We start from the raw sequence: 17,800 nt of genomic DNA, 5'->3' as shown, positions 1-17,800 counted from the left end.
TGACTGGCTTAGGAGATGTGGAATATATATACAGTGGAATATTACTCAGCCATAAAAAAGGAATGAAATATTGCCAGTTGCAGCAACATGGATAGACCTAGAGGATATTATAGTTAGTGAAGTAAATCAGAGACGGATAAATATCTTTATCACTTATCACTTATATGTGGAATCTAAGAAATGATATAAATGAACTCATTTACAAAACAGAAACAGACTAACAGGCATAGAAAACGAACTTATGGTTACCAAAGGAGACCACAGGAGAAAGTAGTTGAGTGTGGTGGTGGATATATTAGCAGTTTGGGGTTAACAATATAAACACTAGTATATATCAAGTAGGTAAACAACAAAGACCTGCTGTATAGCACAGAGAACTATATTTAATACCTTATAATAACCTATAATGGAAAAGAATCTGAAAAAGAATACATATATACATGTATAACTGAATCACTTTGCTGTACTTGTGAAACTAAAACAATGTTGTAAATTAACTATACTTCAATTAAAAAATGGTTTAAAAACAGAAGAAAAATTCCTCATGAATAAATGAAAACATGCCCAATAATAATCAAGGAAATGCAAATAAAATGAACAATGACATAGTTTCACATCTACTAGATTGAAAAAATTAAGTCATATAGTAAGTGTTGGTGAGGATGTAGCACAATGGGAACTTTCATCTACTGCTGGTGTAGATGTAAATTTGGATAACCTTTTAAAAATCACTTAGGCATTACCTAGTAAAGTTGAACAAGTACAATCCTACTTTTAGGCAATTCTACCTTTAGGTCTATACCCTAGAGAAACTTTCACTTAATGTACATTAGATCGGTACTTTCCAAATAATGTACATACAAATGACTACAGCATTTTGTTAACATGCAGATTATGATACATCAGGTCTGGAATGAGGCCTCAGATTCTTCATTTCTATCCAGTTCCCAGATGACACTAATGCTGCTGATCCTTGGACCACACTTTGAGTAGCAAGGCGTTATCTTGCAAATAAATGCATCAGCAGCAGAATGAGCAAAAATAGTTATAAAATGGAATACTGTCAAGCAGTCACAATGCAAGTACCAAAGGTTCTTGTTTAAACATGGATGACTGTCGAAATATAGAATGTTCAGAGAAAGAAGCAAGTCACAGATGAATACATATGATTCAATTTAAGTAACATTCAAAAACAAGACTAAACAACTTCTTATAATCATATATTATTGGTAAACTATAAAAAAAGCAAAGAATCTATTACACCATATTCAGGAGTGTGGTTAATTCTTGAGGGATAGATAGGATGTGATCAGTAAGGACATAAAGCAGACTCTAAGGTACTGTAATGTTCTATTTCTTGACTTGTGTGATGGATACAAGGATATTAGTTAGTCTTGGACGGTTCCATCTCCCTCCTTGGGGAAAGGAGAAAGTAGCCCATCGGCCACAAAGGCAGGATCCGTTTTCCAATTAAGCTGTACCAGGAATTTTTATTCCCATTATTTTCCCTTTTCTGTTTCTCAATTGGTTCAAAACCCACAGGGGGAACGCTGTTGACTGGCATCTCTGAAATACCCAACAAGGACAGTTTCATTAGTAGCAGGGACTCAATCCTTGCTTCTTGGTAAGACTCTGGGAGAGTGGCAGTAATTCAGAGAAGAACGGGCAAATGTGTACTCCTAGTGGGGCTAGCTGAAATCTAGTTATTGGGGCTTTCCATCCAAAAACTGCACATAAACTGCAGAGCCATGTGACTTTAAGGGGCTTTGTGAACCAGGACAATGAAACTATCAGCAAAAACCATGCTTTACTGAAGACACAAGTATTCTGATAGGTTCTGTTTGGGTCTTATGCCAATCCTCAACTAATCACTGTGGCCAGTTAAATGTGGGGTTTTAGAGTTAGTACCAGGTAAATCACATGAAATTAATAATTTCACCACAGAATAGGGGAGGGATGGTTCCCCCAAAGGAAGGATATGCCTTGACTGTGATACTAAGAAAGCTCTGATTCATTGATGCTTTTTACTTATTGAATGATTTTATAATGCAATTAATTATTCTTTTCCTGTACCAGTTTTCCCTTCTTAGTTGTATTCATTCACCATCATGTTAAAAAGAGTTTGAAGAGCTGTCTAAGACAAAGAGAGTCCTTTTGAAATACAGTGTATATAATGGAAACAAAAGAGGCCCATAATCTGAAAAACCAGTCACTTTCCAATGCTATCTTTTAGCAGTTGTATATTTTTTCCAGATTATTTAACCTATCCAAGCTTACATCTCCTTATTTATAATAAAGATAGTAATACTTACATGTAACTAGTTATTATGAGAATTGATAAAGCTAATTTACATAGAGTATGACCACGTAGAAGCAGCATATGTTTAAACAGTGGTTGCTATTGTTATTTTTACCGTTTGTTCTTCAATATTAGTTGGGCAATACGTTTGAAATATCTTGATTGGTGAATAAAAGCTTATGTGGGAACGATAATGTAGATAATCCACTTGTGGTTAATTAAAGCTAAATACTCTTAAAACGCATTAATTACCTTTCTATTGCATTACTTACATAGCCTTATGATACCAGAGAAAGCAAAAATAAGAATTCTCCATAGGGAAATAGCGTTCTTCTTCTAAATCCTAAAAGAAAATGCAGAAGAAACTATGATAAATTCAGATGGCTTATTGTTTCTATTATATTTCTCATTGTGAAATTATATATATTTTTTCATATATGATATATAAATTTATATCATATATATATGTATATATATCTTTGTCCCCAGTTCCTGCTAATGTTTGATCTTTGACCCTGGTTCCTGACACTCCTAACACTCTTGTAATTTCCTGAGTATTAGGCATGTCTGACACAGAGCTCCCAAATTCCTTTTGCTCCAAGGAGGCAACTCTTGGAGGGCTCCTGGTTGGGAACTGATCACTAAAAAGGCCAACCCATGATTTAAAGCTTGGAACTTTCAGCTCAACCTCCCATCCTCTGGAGAGGGGAGAAGGGCGGGAAACTGAGTTAATAATCAATCATGCCTACTTGATGAAGTCTCCATAAAAATCCCTAAAGCATGAGAGTTCGAGAGCTTCCAGGTTGGTGGATACATATGCATGCCAGCAGGTGACACACCCAACTCCACAGGGACAAAAGTTCCTGCACTCAGAACCCTTCTGGACCTATGGTAGTCTCCTCTTATCCATGGGGAATATATTCCAAGACCCCCAGTAGATGATTGAAGCTGCAGATAGTACCAATCCAACTCTATATATACTGTTTTCTCCTGTACAGACGTAACTGTGATAAACTTTAATTTATAAATTAAGCACAGCAAGAGATTAATAAAATAACTACTATTAAAATAGAACAATTATATCAACATACGTAGATATTTTTCTTTTATATTGATCTGTTTTCTTTCCTTATCAAGTAAAAAACTTTCACCTTTTCACTTTGTGAAGGAAGCACTTTATGGCTTCCCTTTGGCATGTCGGAATTGCCAGCTCACTATGCTTGCACTTTGGGGTCATTATTAAGTAAGGGTTATTTGAACACAACACTGCAATACTGCAGTAACAGATCTCATAACTGAGATGGCTACTAAGTAACTAATGGGTGGGATATGCTGGACAAAGGGATGATTCAGGCAGGACTGAGCGGACGGCTAGATGATGCATCACACTACTCAGAACAACTGCAATTGAAAGCTTGTGAATTGTTTATTTCTTAAATTTTCCATTTAAATTTTTTGGACCACAGTTGACTGTGGGTAATTGAAAACGCAGAAGGTGTAACCATGGATAAGGGATTACTGATTCAGCTCATAACACATAGTTTGCTATGAGCTATATCTAAACTTAATGACACTGATAATAATTTTTAAGTATCTAATTTAGAGTTACAACTTTATTATTTAAAACAGGTTAAATTAAGTTGAAAGCTCAAAAGTGGCAAAATAAATTTAACAGGGATGATTATTCAATATTTAATAATTTATCATTAAAATCAACTTACGGGGCCCGTAACAATTGGTTTTATAACCTGAATACCAGCAGAACAACGCAGTTCTGTCTTGGGTGATCTAGCATTTAAAAAGAATGAGAAAGGAGAAATAAGTACAGGTGCATATGAGATTAATAAAAATTTCCCTACTACTTTTTAATCCTAAAAATTTCCATTGTATGCTAAGAAGAAAAATAAAAAACAAGGGGGGAGGGTATATAGCTCAGTGGTAAGACTGCATGCTTAGCATACATGGAGTCATGGCTTTGATCCCCAGTACCTCTGTTACATTAAATAAATAAATTAAATAAATAAATAAATAAATAAATAAATAAATAAATAAATAATCCTATGTATAGCAATATTTCACTTCTCTCCTATTTTCAAGGTGATTTTGTTTTTCTTTTCACATCTATTTAATGCAAAGAAATTTACATTAAATCACAGCCTTGAATCTGAATGTCCACACTTTGAATGGTTTTTTTTTTTTTTGCATATAAATACACACATATGTTGACTTTCACAGCAAAAATCTTACCTTTTATTTTTCACAGAACAAGTTCCTGGCACACTCCACTCAGAAAATGATGTCCCTTCATACTCTAACTGAATCTGAAAAAGAAGGTAAAATAGTCGAAACAAAAAAATCGGCTTTAAAATTTATCTCAGTGTTTAGATGTAGGGTTCAATTTTCTGCATCATTATTTAAAGAAAGAATAACTAAAATTCAATTTCTTTGAAATTGTACAAGTATTAGGGCAAAGGAGAAGTAACAACTTTTCCGGGATGGTTCAATAGTCTCCCTTCAACTATAAGGTTTTTATTTTATTTTACTTCAAAAGTAATCTATTAAGTGTGGGAGGTGACTGGTATCAGTCTAATTTTCTTCAGTCACATTTTCTGTATTTCTTTATTTCTACTTTTTTTTCCTGCTTCCACATTCTTTAATTTATTAATTCTTTCTTTCTTGACATATACCCATCCACTTTCTAACACCATCAGTCTTAGTCTCAACACTGGTCCTCTTACTCAGCCATAGTTGGAGCCCAATTTCACCTTCTAATATTGTTACATAAAAATTACATACATATACTTATGTATACATTTTAATGCAGATTTACATACATAAATATTGCTTCATTGTTTCTACTTATATAATGGGGCTTATCTATTACCACCTATCTCGTAGGTTTGATATTGTGTATAAGAAGAAAAAAGAGAAAAGTTCACCAGAAAATATGACACAACCCAAAAACATATAAAGTAAAATTTGATAGACTTACTAGAAGAAATTTAAGAAGTCACAAAAACAGTAGCATATTTTTAACACATTTTTCTCAAGCCATAGATAAACCTGAAAAAAAGGTGGTTACAGTTGACCCTTGAAGAACTCAGGGGTTAGGGGTACTGACCCTCCACACAGTGGAAAATCTGCCTATAACTTACAGTTAGCTCCCTGTATATGCATTTCCTCAGCATCTGTGGTTGCACATCTGCAGATTCAACCAACATTGGGTTGCATATTACTTCAGTATTTACTATTGAAAAAAACTGTTGCCTAAGTGGACCCGTTCAGCTCAAACCCATGTTGTTCAAAGGTCAACTGTGTGTGAGTGTGTGTGTATTTCTAAAATTAACCAATATAAAATCTTTTCCATCTTACATAGAAAATTTACCAAAATTGACATTGAAGTCTTAGTCAATTTCAAAGTATTATTATCACACATACTTTGCCTTTGATACTAATGAGATAAAATTTGAATTTCTCATAAAATTAATAAGAAAAAACCCTAGGATATTTGTAATCTTTTTTTTTTTAATGTACTTCTGAATAATTCATGCAGTAAAGCAGAAATCACAATAAAAATTACACAATATTTATGAAAAAAACAATAAAGGCATTTGTTGTTATCAAAACTTGGAGCATTTAGTGTGAATAGTCTCTAAAGAAAATTTATAGCCTTAAATATATGTAAAAGAAATATGTAGTTTTAAAGTGAATAAACTCAGTTTTCATAGATGATGCCATAAAATAACCACAGAGAAAATGCAAAAAAAGTAAAAAGAAGGATATAAAAAACAGGAAAAAAATAGGAATTTATAGAAGAAAACAAATAGGAAAGGGTTAGTGCTAATATAATGTTTTAATCTACTCAAATTTCCTGATAAACACACAGAACAATTAATATAGCACCAAAAACAAACAAACAAACAACCCCTCCCAAAACCCCACTAGACAACATCAATAGTAGAGCTCAGAGACAAGGTGTCCCTCAAAATCCCAAAATAAAAGTGGTTTGGAACAAACCAGCTAAAACTACAGACTCATGTGTTGTCAGCATAAGAAAGCAAAAGGAAGCAAGTATGACAGACCTCAGAAGAAAACACCTTAGTCAGTGATAGGTATTCAGTGGAAACCATGGCAGGAAATTAGAGAATAGCAACTCTAACCAGAGATGTTTTTACACTTTTCAATTTCTAGGTAAGTTCAAGAAGTTCATGGTGATGTCTGAAAGGACAGGAGGAGCTGGGACCTATGAACTCCAAAACCAGTGAGCCAAAGACGCCTTCTAGGACAAAGGTCCATAATGAAGAAAAATACAGGGAATGGAATGCTGAGCTGGAAAGGGACAATAAGAACAAGGGAAAGAGAAACTACAGATGAATGAGGGAGGGAAATAAAATCTGGAAATCTTAGAAAGTATTAACCTTATTTTTTGAACACTTTACAAAATAACATAAGAGGTAACTCTAAAGCCATGAAGTTAGAAAAGTTATTATGGCCCATCTCTGCCTCCTTAAAGAGCAGGAAAATTAGTTTCATGTTTTGAAAAATAAGCAATAGAAAGAGGATCACAATCAAATCACACACAGTTCTAATAAGAAAAAGAAGAGAGTAAGAAGCAGAATAGCATCTCTGTAAGACCATATCCATTAAATAAATGAAAGCTATAACTTAATGTGAGGGTTAATTTTATGTATAAATTTGGCTAGATTATTGTACCCAGTTATTTAATCAAATGCTAATATAGGTTTTGCTATGAAGGTATTTTATAGATGTGGTTTATATCTACAATCAATTGACTTTAATTAAAACAGAATACCTTTGATAATGTGAGTGGGGCCCCTTTTGATCAGCTGGAAGCCTTCAGAGTAAAAAAATGAGGTTTCCTGGAGAAGACATTCTGCTTGAAGACTACAGCGTTAACTCTTGCCTGAGTTACCAGCCTCTCACCTGATCTAAAAATTTCAGACTTGCCAGTTCCCACAATCACATCAGCCAATTTCTTAAAATAAATCTCTTAATATAAACATGTATAAATTCTATTAGTTCTGTATCTCTGGAGAATCATGACTGATACACCTACTATTTCAAAATGAAGCAAAATAAATAAGAAAAATGATAGAAGTTATGGAATGACAACAGAAATCAGAATTTAAAAGTCATAAATAAACTAGAGCTCAGAAACAAGTAGAAATTTTTAAAAAGTAAATTCAGAAATGAACTAAATTAGAAGCACAGTAGTGAATAAACCTAATAGATAAGGTTTTGCAGTAAACAGAAGGATTTTAAAAATAAAAGAGAAAAAGTGACTCAAGAATAAGTGACAAATATTAAAGATAGGCAAAGAAAATCTAATATATGCAAAGTTGGAGATTCTAAGTAAGAGAATCAAACTGATTGGAACAGAACACTAACATTAACATTAACTATAACTCAAGAATAATATGTGAAATAAAATAACCTGAAACAATGTACTGAAAGGGCACAACTCATACCCAGGAAAAGCAGAAAGAATTTTTTTTCAAAAAGCAACCCAGAACCTATATTAATAAAAGCATTGAATTTGATAAGAAACCCTTTGGGGATCCTGACAGAAAGAACAATTTATTCACAAGGAAAAGAAAATCAGATTTCCAGTAGACTGTTCAGAGGCAACACTTTATGTCATAGACAACAAAATAACATATATATAAGGAAATAGAAATATTAGCCAATAATTTTTATATCCATATATGCCAACTTTTAGATAAAAGTTAATAGACAAGGTCTTATGACCATAAAATAACTTGGGAAATAGAACCCTTCCTGAGGAAACTGCTAGAAAAAGAGCTTCCACCAGAATGACTGCAGAGACATCAGCTTAAGAACTGTTGCTAAGTATTAAAGAGGGATTTTTCTGTAGAGACACGTCTACGTGGTAGCTATTAAAAAAGGAATTTGCTACTGACTGTACTCTAACAATGTATCAGAACATGAGTGGTAGGTGAATTATTAGCCCAGATAATCATGGCCAAGTAAGTTCAACTCTCTCCATACATTTCCGAAAAATTACACAGATCAACAAATAAAACCAAGAAAATTCTGTATAATGGCATAACTAGAAAACAAAGCACACTACAAACTTCAAGAAACCTGTAAGTATAAAAATAAACAACAATTTTTAGCAGAACTCTCACTCAAGCTCCTGTCACAATCCTTTGTGGACAGTGAGTGAGCTCCTGAAAAACTTCATGGAAGAGAAAAGACACAAACAGAAGGTTGAGATTTAATTAAAATCACCCACAGAAAGAGAAAGTACAGTGAAGTGCAGAAAGTACAGCAAAAAGACTCCGGAAGATCAAAGCACTGACTATGAGGAAGAAAATTAAACGTGTGTGACAGTTGAGGTGGGAGCCTCAGAAATGAATCAGTTTTGGAGAGAAGAAAATAAAAGGAAGAGAGAGACACACTTTGGAGAGTATGTAACATAGGGAAAGAGAATTGAGAGGGAGAAATTTAGGATATTACAAGCTAAGAAAAATCCTAAAGGAAATACAACACCTTCAACAAGAAGCCATCAATTAAAGATACTTCACTTTGCTACAATGAGATAAATAAACTTAAACTAGAAATCTTTTAAATCAACTCAAGTTGGCAACTTCTCCATGAAATTCATAGATAAAAGCAGTCTTTATCCATACAAAGCTACAATAAGAGAACAGAAAATTAAAATCAAAATTTCAGTTAATGAAACTGCCTTCAAAAAGCCAAACACAAAGCAGAGAAAACTGCAAACTAATATCCTAAGCTGAATTAGATATCCTCAGACAAGTATTTGATGATGAGAAAGGAAAATCTTGAACTGTAAATTCACAAACTAGGAACAGAAATGAACCACAAATAGAAATAAAAGTTGATTGAATTAGGAAATGATACAGACGATTATAAAGGAAATGAATACTAAATTAAAAGATAATGATGGGTGACTACATTTGAACAAAAACTGAACAAAAGGCATTGAAGAAAGGCAGAAAAAACCAAGAAAATATAAGTGAAATAGGTAAAGAAGAAAAAGAACCAGAGAGAAAATGATGGAAGTATAAGACAGACAAATAAAATCCAACATGTGTGTAATTGGAGTCCCTGAAGTTAAAAAGCAAAACAATGGGAAAAGAACTAATATTTAAATCTGTGACTATGAAAACTTTCCAGAAATAAAAGAAGATCTGAATATGTACATAAAAAGAGATCAATCATTGGCACCTGGAAAAATTGACATTTAAAAGTCAACTCTGAAACATGTCTGAGTAAGCCATGGCCTCCCAACAAAAAGATCAAATAAAATACAAGTGCATCAGAATTTTCTAAAGCAACATATAAAGCAAGGTAACAAGGAAGGTAACTCAAGAAATAAAGTATGAACCAAAGATTTCATATCCAGTGGAGCTCTCCTTTAAATATTAAGGACATGACTGTGGGACTTGGGAACATTTTTAATAGCAAGAATTCAGGAAGCACTCTACCTAGGAGCTCTTTATGAGGAATCCACTAGAGCAAGGGTCAGCAAAACTACGTATGGCCCGTGTGCCAAATCCAGCTCACCACTTGTTTTTGTAAATGAAGTTTTATGAGAATACAGCCATATTCAATTTATTTAGTGTCTATGGCTGCTTTCATGTTATAATGGCAGGGTTAGGTAGTCACAACAGAGATCATTTGATCTGCAAAGACTAAAATATCTGGTCATAATAGAAAAACTCTATCAACAACTGTACTACAAGAGAAAATGAACTTCATTTTCTAAGTCATTTCAAAAAATGATTGAGGTAACTGGCAAAAGGATTGATGTGAGCATTAACATATTTGATTCTAGATAAAAGATTAACATGTGGAGATAAAGAAAAAAAAGGTTAAAGGGTAATATATAAATGTTACATATTCTGACAAAGTAGAAATAATGCAACTAAAAATCTGGGGTAAAGAAAAATAAGGATAAAGGAAAGTACAGTAAACTCACTAAATGTAGACCAGGGAATAGGTGGAAATTAAATGCTATTAAAAAAACAGATAGTAAATAAGAGAACAGGGCACTAAAATGTTCAAAAGATATAAATACAAAGGTAATTGCTAAAATAAAAATATAAATCTTCCTAAATACAGAAAGACTTTTTTTAAAGGAGAAGAAAAATAATCAGGCAGAGGAGAAACACAGTAAATAAAATACACATAGATTATATATATGTCTATATATAAAATAAGAGAATTGAGAGGAAAAATATGTCATATAAATAAATGTGAATGAAACTTAACTCACAAAGCGAGACATAATACATGCTGTGTACAAGAGAAGCACCCAAAGAAAAAAGTGACCCAGAAAGACTAAAGAGAGAGGAATGGGAAAAACCTAGGTGACCTTGGGTTTGGCAATGGCTTTTTAGATGCCACACTAAAAGCATGATCTATAAAATAAAAATTTGATTCATTAAAATTAAAAACTTCTACTTTGGGAAAGTCACTGTGCAGAGAATGAAAAGATAAGCCACAGACTGGGAGAAAATATATGCAAAATTACTGCAAATATCTGATAGATGACTGATATCCAAAATATACTAAAAGCTCTTAAAACTCAACAAGAAAACATAAATTCAACTTGAAAAATGGAAAAAAGATCTAAACAGGCACCCTAGCAAAGAAGATATATAGATGACAAGGATGTATATGAAAAGATGCTCAACATCATACATCATTAGGAAACAAATTAAAACAAAACATTGAAAAGCCACCACACATCTATAAGAATGATAAAAATCCCAAACGCTCACAACACTAAATGCTGCTGAGGATGTGGAGCATCAGGAACTCTCATTCATTGCTGGTGGGAATGCAAAATGGTATAGCTACTTCAGAAAACAGTTCTTAGTTTCTTCGTGACTTAAACATATCCTTACCATATAACACAGTAATCCCATTCCTAGGTCTTTAACCAATAGAAATAAAAATATATGTGCACACACATGTATGTGAATGTTCACAGAAGTTTCATTCAAGATAGCCCCAAACTGGAAACAACTTAACTGTCCATCAATGAATGAATATATTTAAAAAAAGCAAAAACTGTGATATATGAATGCAAGGGAAAACTACTCAGCAATAAAAAGGAATGAAGTACTCATAAATGCACCATTAAGGATGAATCTGAGAGCACCAGACTAACTGAAAAGAAACTGATCAAAAAATCTATAGGTGATTTCATTTATATGAGTATCTAGAAAATGCAAACTACTGGAATGGGAAACAGATTATTGGTTACCAGTGGCTGAGGATGGGGAGGGTGAGAACTGACTGCAGAGTATAAGTAAACTTTTGGGGGGTGATATCAGTGTTCTATATCTTGATTGTAGTAGTGAGTATGCAATTGTATGCATTGCCAAATTCAAACTATATGCTTAGAAGGAGTAAATTTTGTTGCATAAAAATACCTCAATAAACCTGCCTTTTACAAAAGAAACTAGAGATACATGAACTAATCATCATGTATAAAAGAAACCTGGATAATCTGTATCCTGATTTACACAGACAAACTGAATCTTATCTGGATCCTAGTTTTTATAAGCAAGTCAGGAGCTGTGAGTCTTCCAACAATTCTTTTTCAAGACTGTTTTGCCTATTCTGAATTTCTGAATTACCCTCTCTATCCAAAACTTTATTCTCTTTCTTGTCCCACTCCTGTTTCCCTCAGGATTGAGGAGTAGCAAAGAAAAGGCAGACTGAAACAGAGCAATACTCAGATAAGCCTTTCTTGGTAACAGACCCCTTCATGTTCTCCAGCTTCTGGCTTGAAGAAAAACTTTAGTCTCCTGAAACTTCCCTGACTTGCATATTCTGGTTCACGGGTTAAAAGATGAAGTACATAAACACATAATATTAGAGAAGTAAAATAACTACAAACAGAAATTTAAATGGTATGCAGAGATTACAAAGAAATGGATAGCAATAAATTTGAAAACAAATGCACATTTTAAAAGAAAACATAGTTTACAGAGATTCCTTTTACCTGGTTTTGAATAATGTAAATACAATAGTATATATAAATAGAATATGAATGTAAATGGATATAATTACTTTGTAAAATCTTTTGATACCATCTCTTAGAGCTGAAGATATGCACATACTCTATGACTTCAGTTTCACTCCTAGATATACACCTGGCAGAAATGCATACATATATTAACCAGAAGATAGGTATAAGAATGTTCATAGCAGCCCTAATCACAGTACTCTAAAAATGGAAACAACCCAATTGTTTATTTAGAGTAGAAATACATGTATTGTCATATGTTTATTCAAGGGAATACTATACAGACTTGAAACTGCAACCATATGAAACATGCTGCAGAGAGGATGGGTCAAATCTACCAGTAGGAAATAAGAAAGTTCAGAAATCAACCCATCAATATAGAAAAAAGATGATACCAGAAAAAAATAATAGGAAAAAATAAATTGTTTAATATATGCTGGTTCATTCTATGGAGAAAGTAATGTAAGTGCCTATCTTATATACAAGGTAGACTCCAGATGAAAACACAACCACACAAAATTTATGGGACACAGCAAAGGCAGTGCTAAGAGGGAAGTTTATAGTGATACAGGCCTTCCTCAAAAAAGAACACTCTCAAATAGAATTAGAAAAGAATTAGAATTAGAAAAGCTAAAAGAATTAGAAAAATAAGAGCCAAAAACAAACAAACAAAAAAACCAAAAGTCAGCAGAAGGAAGGAAATAATAAAGATCAGGAAGGAAATAAATAAAATAGAGATTAAAAAAACAATAGAAAAAATCAATCAAATCAAGAGCTGGTTTTTTGAAAGAGTAAATAAAATTGACAAACCTCTGGCCAACCTCACGAAGAAGAGAAAAGAAAGAACACAAAAAAGCAAAATAAGAAAGGAAAATGGAGAAATTACAACCAATAACATAGAAATATAGAATATCATATGAGAATATTATGAACAACTATGTGGAAACAAAATGGATAACCTAGAAGAGATGGACAAATTTCTGGAAACACATAGTCCACCAAGACTGAATCAAGAAGAAACTGACCACTTGAACAAACTCATCACTAAAGATGAAATTGAATTAGCAATAAAAAACCTCCCTACAAATAAAGTCCAGGACTTCAAAAAGACACCTGCACCCCAATGTTCACAGCAGCACTATTTACAATAGCCAAGACATGGAAACAGCCTAAATGTCCGTCGACAGATGACTGGATAGAGATGTGGCATATTTATACAATGGAATACTATTCAGCCATAAAAATGACAACATAACGCCATTTGCAGCAACATGGATGTCCCTGGAGAATGCCATTCAGAAAGAGAAAGAAAAATACCATAGGAGATTGCTCATATGTGGAATCTTAAAAAAAGAAAAGAAAAAGACGAACATAAATTCAAAACAAAAACAGACTCATAGACACAGAATACAAACTTGTGGTTGCCGAGGGGGTGGGGTGGGAAGGGACAGACTAGGAGTTCGAAATTTGTAGATACTGATAGGTACATATAAAATAGATAAACAAGATTATACTGTATAGCACAGGGAAATATATACAAGATCTTGTGGTAGCTCACGGTGAAAAAGAATGCGACAATGAATATATGTATGTTCACGTATAACTGAAAAATTGTGCTCTACACTGGAAATAGACACAACATTGTAAACTGACTATAATTCAATAAAATAAAATTTAAAAAAAGAAGTGAAAAAAATGTTTTCATGAAAATGCTGTACAGCTGAGTATGATTAACTCTGCTCTTTGCCGTGAAGTCAAAAAAAATTAATACTTAACTATCGTTTTCAAAATTTAAACACTTACAGTACTTCTGGTACTAAAAATATGGTAGTCTGGGCTCTTAATGGAATACCTGTAGAGGAAAAATTCAAATATGAATACTAAAACTAATTTCTCCTCCAAGTATAAGTAATTCTGTACATGGTCAGGGATTCTATACATGGCATGCCTGGGCTGCCCCGAGCGTTACATTCCTGCCCAAGCATCTTCTTGGAAAGCGTAGTCAGGGCTAAAACTTGGAATATCAGCAACATCTGCCCACAGCTCAAGGTGTGTTCAGGTTTGCTCAGTGTCTGAAGACACTACAGTGAGAAGTAAATACTTACACATCTTGTTTTTGTTTTAAAATAAAAACTGTTGAAGAATACTGACTCTAATTCCTTCACTTATGAACTGAGTTAAAATGAATAAAGATTGAAAATTTTAAAAAAACGGTATTTCTTACTTGAAACACTGAAGTAAAGAGCAAATTTCTATGAGTCCTTCTTTGTTCATTATCATTTCTTGCTATTATTCAGGGTACTTTAATTTCTATCTATATGATCTATCTAAATAAAGCAGCACTGTCCAATAAAAATATGTGAGCAACTTATGTAATAAAAATTTTTCTAGCAGTTACATTTAAAAACCAAGAAGAAACAAGTGAAACTGATTTTAATAGTATATTTTATTCAAAAGCAATTTTATTTTTACAGTAAGACTTTGAAATCTGGTGTATATGCTATACTTAAAAAAATCCTAATTTGGACTAGCCACATTTCAAGTTCTCAAAAGCCAGATGTGGCCAGTGGCTGTCATAAAGCGTTATCTTAAATATCCTTCACCTTCCCTTTGCTTCAATAATCTGGTCCACGTCTATATTACACACTTAATTGCCATTGGAATTACTCCATCCCTAAAATCTTTAATCAATTTTTGTGTGTATGTATATGTGGAATTGCTGGGATATCACTAACTCCTTTATCAGAATTATAAAGTCTTAACAGCATTCTGAATTCTTCTTAACAGATATCAGTCACATAATGAAATATACATTATAATGAAACACATTTTATCTATATGCAGATCAAATATAAAACATGTTAATGTATTTTATATATCCTTATAAATTAAAATAAAATATTTTTCATCAAAGGCCATTTTTCAAGTAAGTATGGACGATCTCCCACTTATGAGTCTAATATAAGACCCCTTTCATTATAGTAAGACAGACAGAAACCTCAGGAAGGAGAAAAATACAAGTGGAAGACACTGTATCTTAATTTACAAAGGTGAAGTATACAATTTAATTTGTGAATGAAACAGGTCTTCCCTCTTCTCCCAACTTCCCCTTCATCAGCTTCTTACTCCTATTAAGGCTGGGAACGGTATGGAGGGGACAGTAGCTAAGAGAGTCCTATTTAATTTATTAAGTTCATCACAGACAGCTATGATAACACTTCATCCTTGCTTCCTTAATTATGTCAAACATTTAATGTGTTCCTGCTGGAAATGGATCTGGGATGATCATAGGTGTGGGACATGCAGATGGTCCATGTGCCAGTATTATTTTTTAATGAAAAGGACTGTAAGAATGAATATTTCATATTCTCTCTAGTGTATTCCCACTCTACCAGTTCTTCAAAATCAAAGAGAATTCTTGATTTTTACTACTTCCTTCATCTCCTAAGAGATAAGTCCTTTCCTGACTTTACTTTTTTCTCTCTCTTTCCAGCCCTCAAAATATATTCTTTGGGTAAACAATTTTCTCTCAAATCCCTTATTCACCCTACTATACCTATCCAGGAATTTGTCCTAGAAAGGTCATACTCTTGGGCATCTGCCAGAAGCAAGTGCTAAATCATTCAGGTGGGACAACCATATGCTGTGGGATGCACACGATTCCCACAGAAATTCCAACCCCCACTGAATATATTAATTTAAGACCAAAAAGGCTTTGAGACAGAAAGTATAATCATGGACAAAGAAGATCAACCCATTACAAGTGTGACTCAACAGAACTACTAGAGCCGGAGAAAACACATACTTTTTAAATACCTAAGGAAAGTTTATAAAAACTGATCATCTATTATAATGGACATAAAGCCAGTCTCAACAAATTTCAAAGAATAGGCATCGTGTGGACCCTGCTCTCTGATTATATTACAATTAGTGGAGAAGTTATTAACAAAAAGATTATCAAATATTTACATATTTGGAATTAAGAAACAAACTATTAAACAATTTGAGAGTTATAGAAGAAATAGATTAAAGTTAAAACAATTTCTTACGGGACAGAGCAAAGGAGTACTATATGGGGTATTGATATCTTTAAATGTCATATTAGAAAAGAATAAAGACCAAAAACTGTGAGCTAAATGTCTAGCTTAAGATATTAGAGCAAGAGTATCAGAATAAGCCCAAAGAAAATAGAAGAGATAAAAATGAAAACAGAAATCAATAAAGATAGAAAAAAATACAAAGATGAGTAAAACAGACAAGCTTATGACAAGACTGATCAAAAAGGGAGAAAGAAGGTGAAAAAATAACTAATGAAAAGGGACCATAACTACAAATAAAACCAAAGAGTAAACAGATAAGGAAATATTTTTAATTATGTGACAATTTTGAAAAATTGCACGAAACAGGCATTTTAATATATATTACCAAAACTGACTCAAGCAAAAAACTAAAGGCCTAAATAGTTCTATAAGATATTAGAGGATTTGAAGTGATACTTCAAAATTTCCCCTAAAACACTGTGTTCAGGGGCTTTACATACGAGTCTAATCACAAGTTTCAAGGAACAAGTTATTCCAATCCTATACAAACTCTCCCAAAGAACTGAAAAAGAGGTAATACTCTCCAAATCATTTTGTAAAGCTAGTGTAAGACTGATATCAAAATCAAACTAAGATATGAAAAATAAAAATAAAAATATAAAAATCCTGAAGAAAATATTTGAAACCTGAATATAACAAGGTACAAAGAGATAATAAGCCATGACCAAGTTGGATTTATCCTAGGTATACAAAGATGATTTTATTAGAAAACTCTACAAATGAAACCTACTACACATACTAAAGAGAGGAAAAATAAAATTATTTCAATAGATGGAAAAATATAAATTTCATATAAATTCATCATTTAAAAATTTACTAAATAAGAAATGCAAAGAAACTTTCTTAATCATGATGAAAAGTATCTACAGAGAACCTAGAGCAGACAATATCCTAAATGGCAAAACAGTAGTACCATCCCCCTAAAAATCTGAAATGAGAGAAGGATGCCACGATTACCACTTCTACTCAACACTGTATTGGAGGTCTTAACCAGTGCAGTAAGAAAAATAAATTACAATTGAAAAGGAGGAAACAGAACCCATTTTTACAGAAGATCTAAAGAGAGATACACAATGCTCACTGGATAGCAAGATTTAATATTCATAAAGATGTTATTCTTTCTAAAGTGTTCTATACATTCACTGCAACTCCAATCAAAATCCTGAGTTTTTCGTAGTACTTGATAATCAGGTTCTAAAATGTGTGTTAAAGTGTGGAAGTCCAAGAATGATCAGAACACTTCTTGAAAATGAAACAAGGAGAAAAGGGGGCAGGGCACAACCACTGAAGGAGTGACACAGCAATCAAGGACAGGACAAACTAGTTAGAATCAAGCCAGAAGATTCGACT

General features: G+C 33.0%; 1 protein-coding gene across 1 annotated transcript in view; it reads right to left on the bottom strand.

Annotated features, from left to right (window-relative positions):
• Nucleotides 1-17,800, bottom strand: part of CATSPERE (catsper channel auxiliary subunit epsilon) — a 98,636-nt gene that overhangs the window by 77,654 nt on the left and 3,182 nt on the right. The window contains exons 2-4 of the mRNA XM_031438504.2: nucleotides 4,547-4,620; nucleotides 4,021-4,087; nucleotides 2,572-2,642 (exon numbers count right to left, since the gene is read on the bottom strand). Of these exons, the coding sequence (XP_031294364.1) occupies nucleotides 2,572-2,642; nucleotides 4,021-4,087; nucleotides 4,547-4,620 (212 nt within the window). The remainder of the gene's footprint in view (nucleotides 1-2,571; nucleotides 2,643-4,020; nucleotides 4,088-4,546; nucleotides 4,621-17,800) is intronic.

This window comes from Camelus dromedarius, chromosome 21 (genome assembly GCF_036321535.1).
Source record: "Camelus dromedarius isolate mCamDro1 chromosome 21, mCamDro1.pat, whole genome shotgun sequence".
NCBI lineage: Eukaryota > Metazoa > Chordata > Mammalia > Artiodactyla > Camelidae > Camelus > Camelus dromedarius.
Note: the sequence above shows the minus strand (reverse complement) of the source record. Positions and strands in the feature narration are given on the sequence as shown.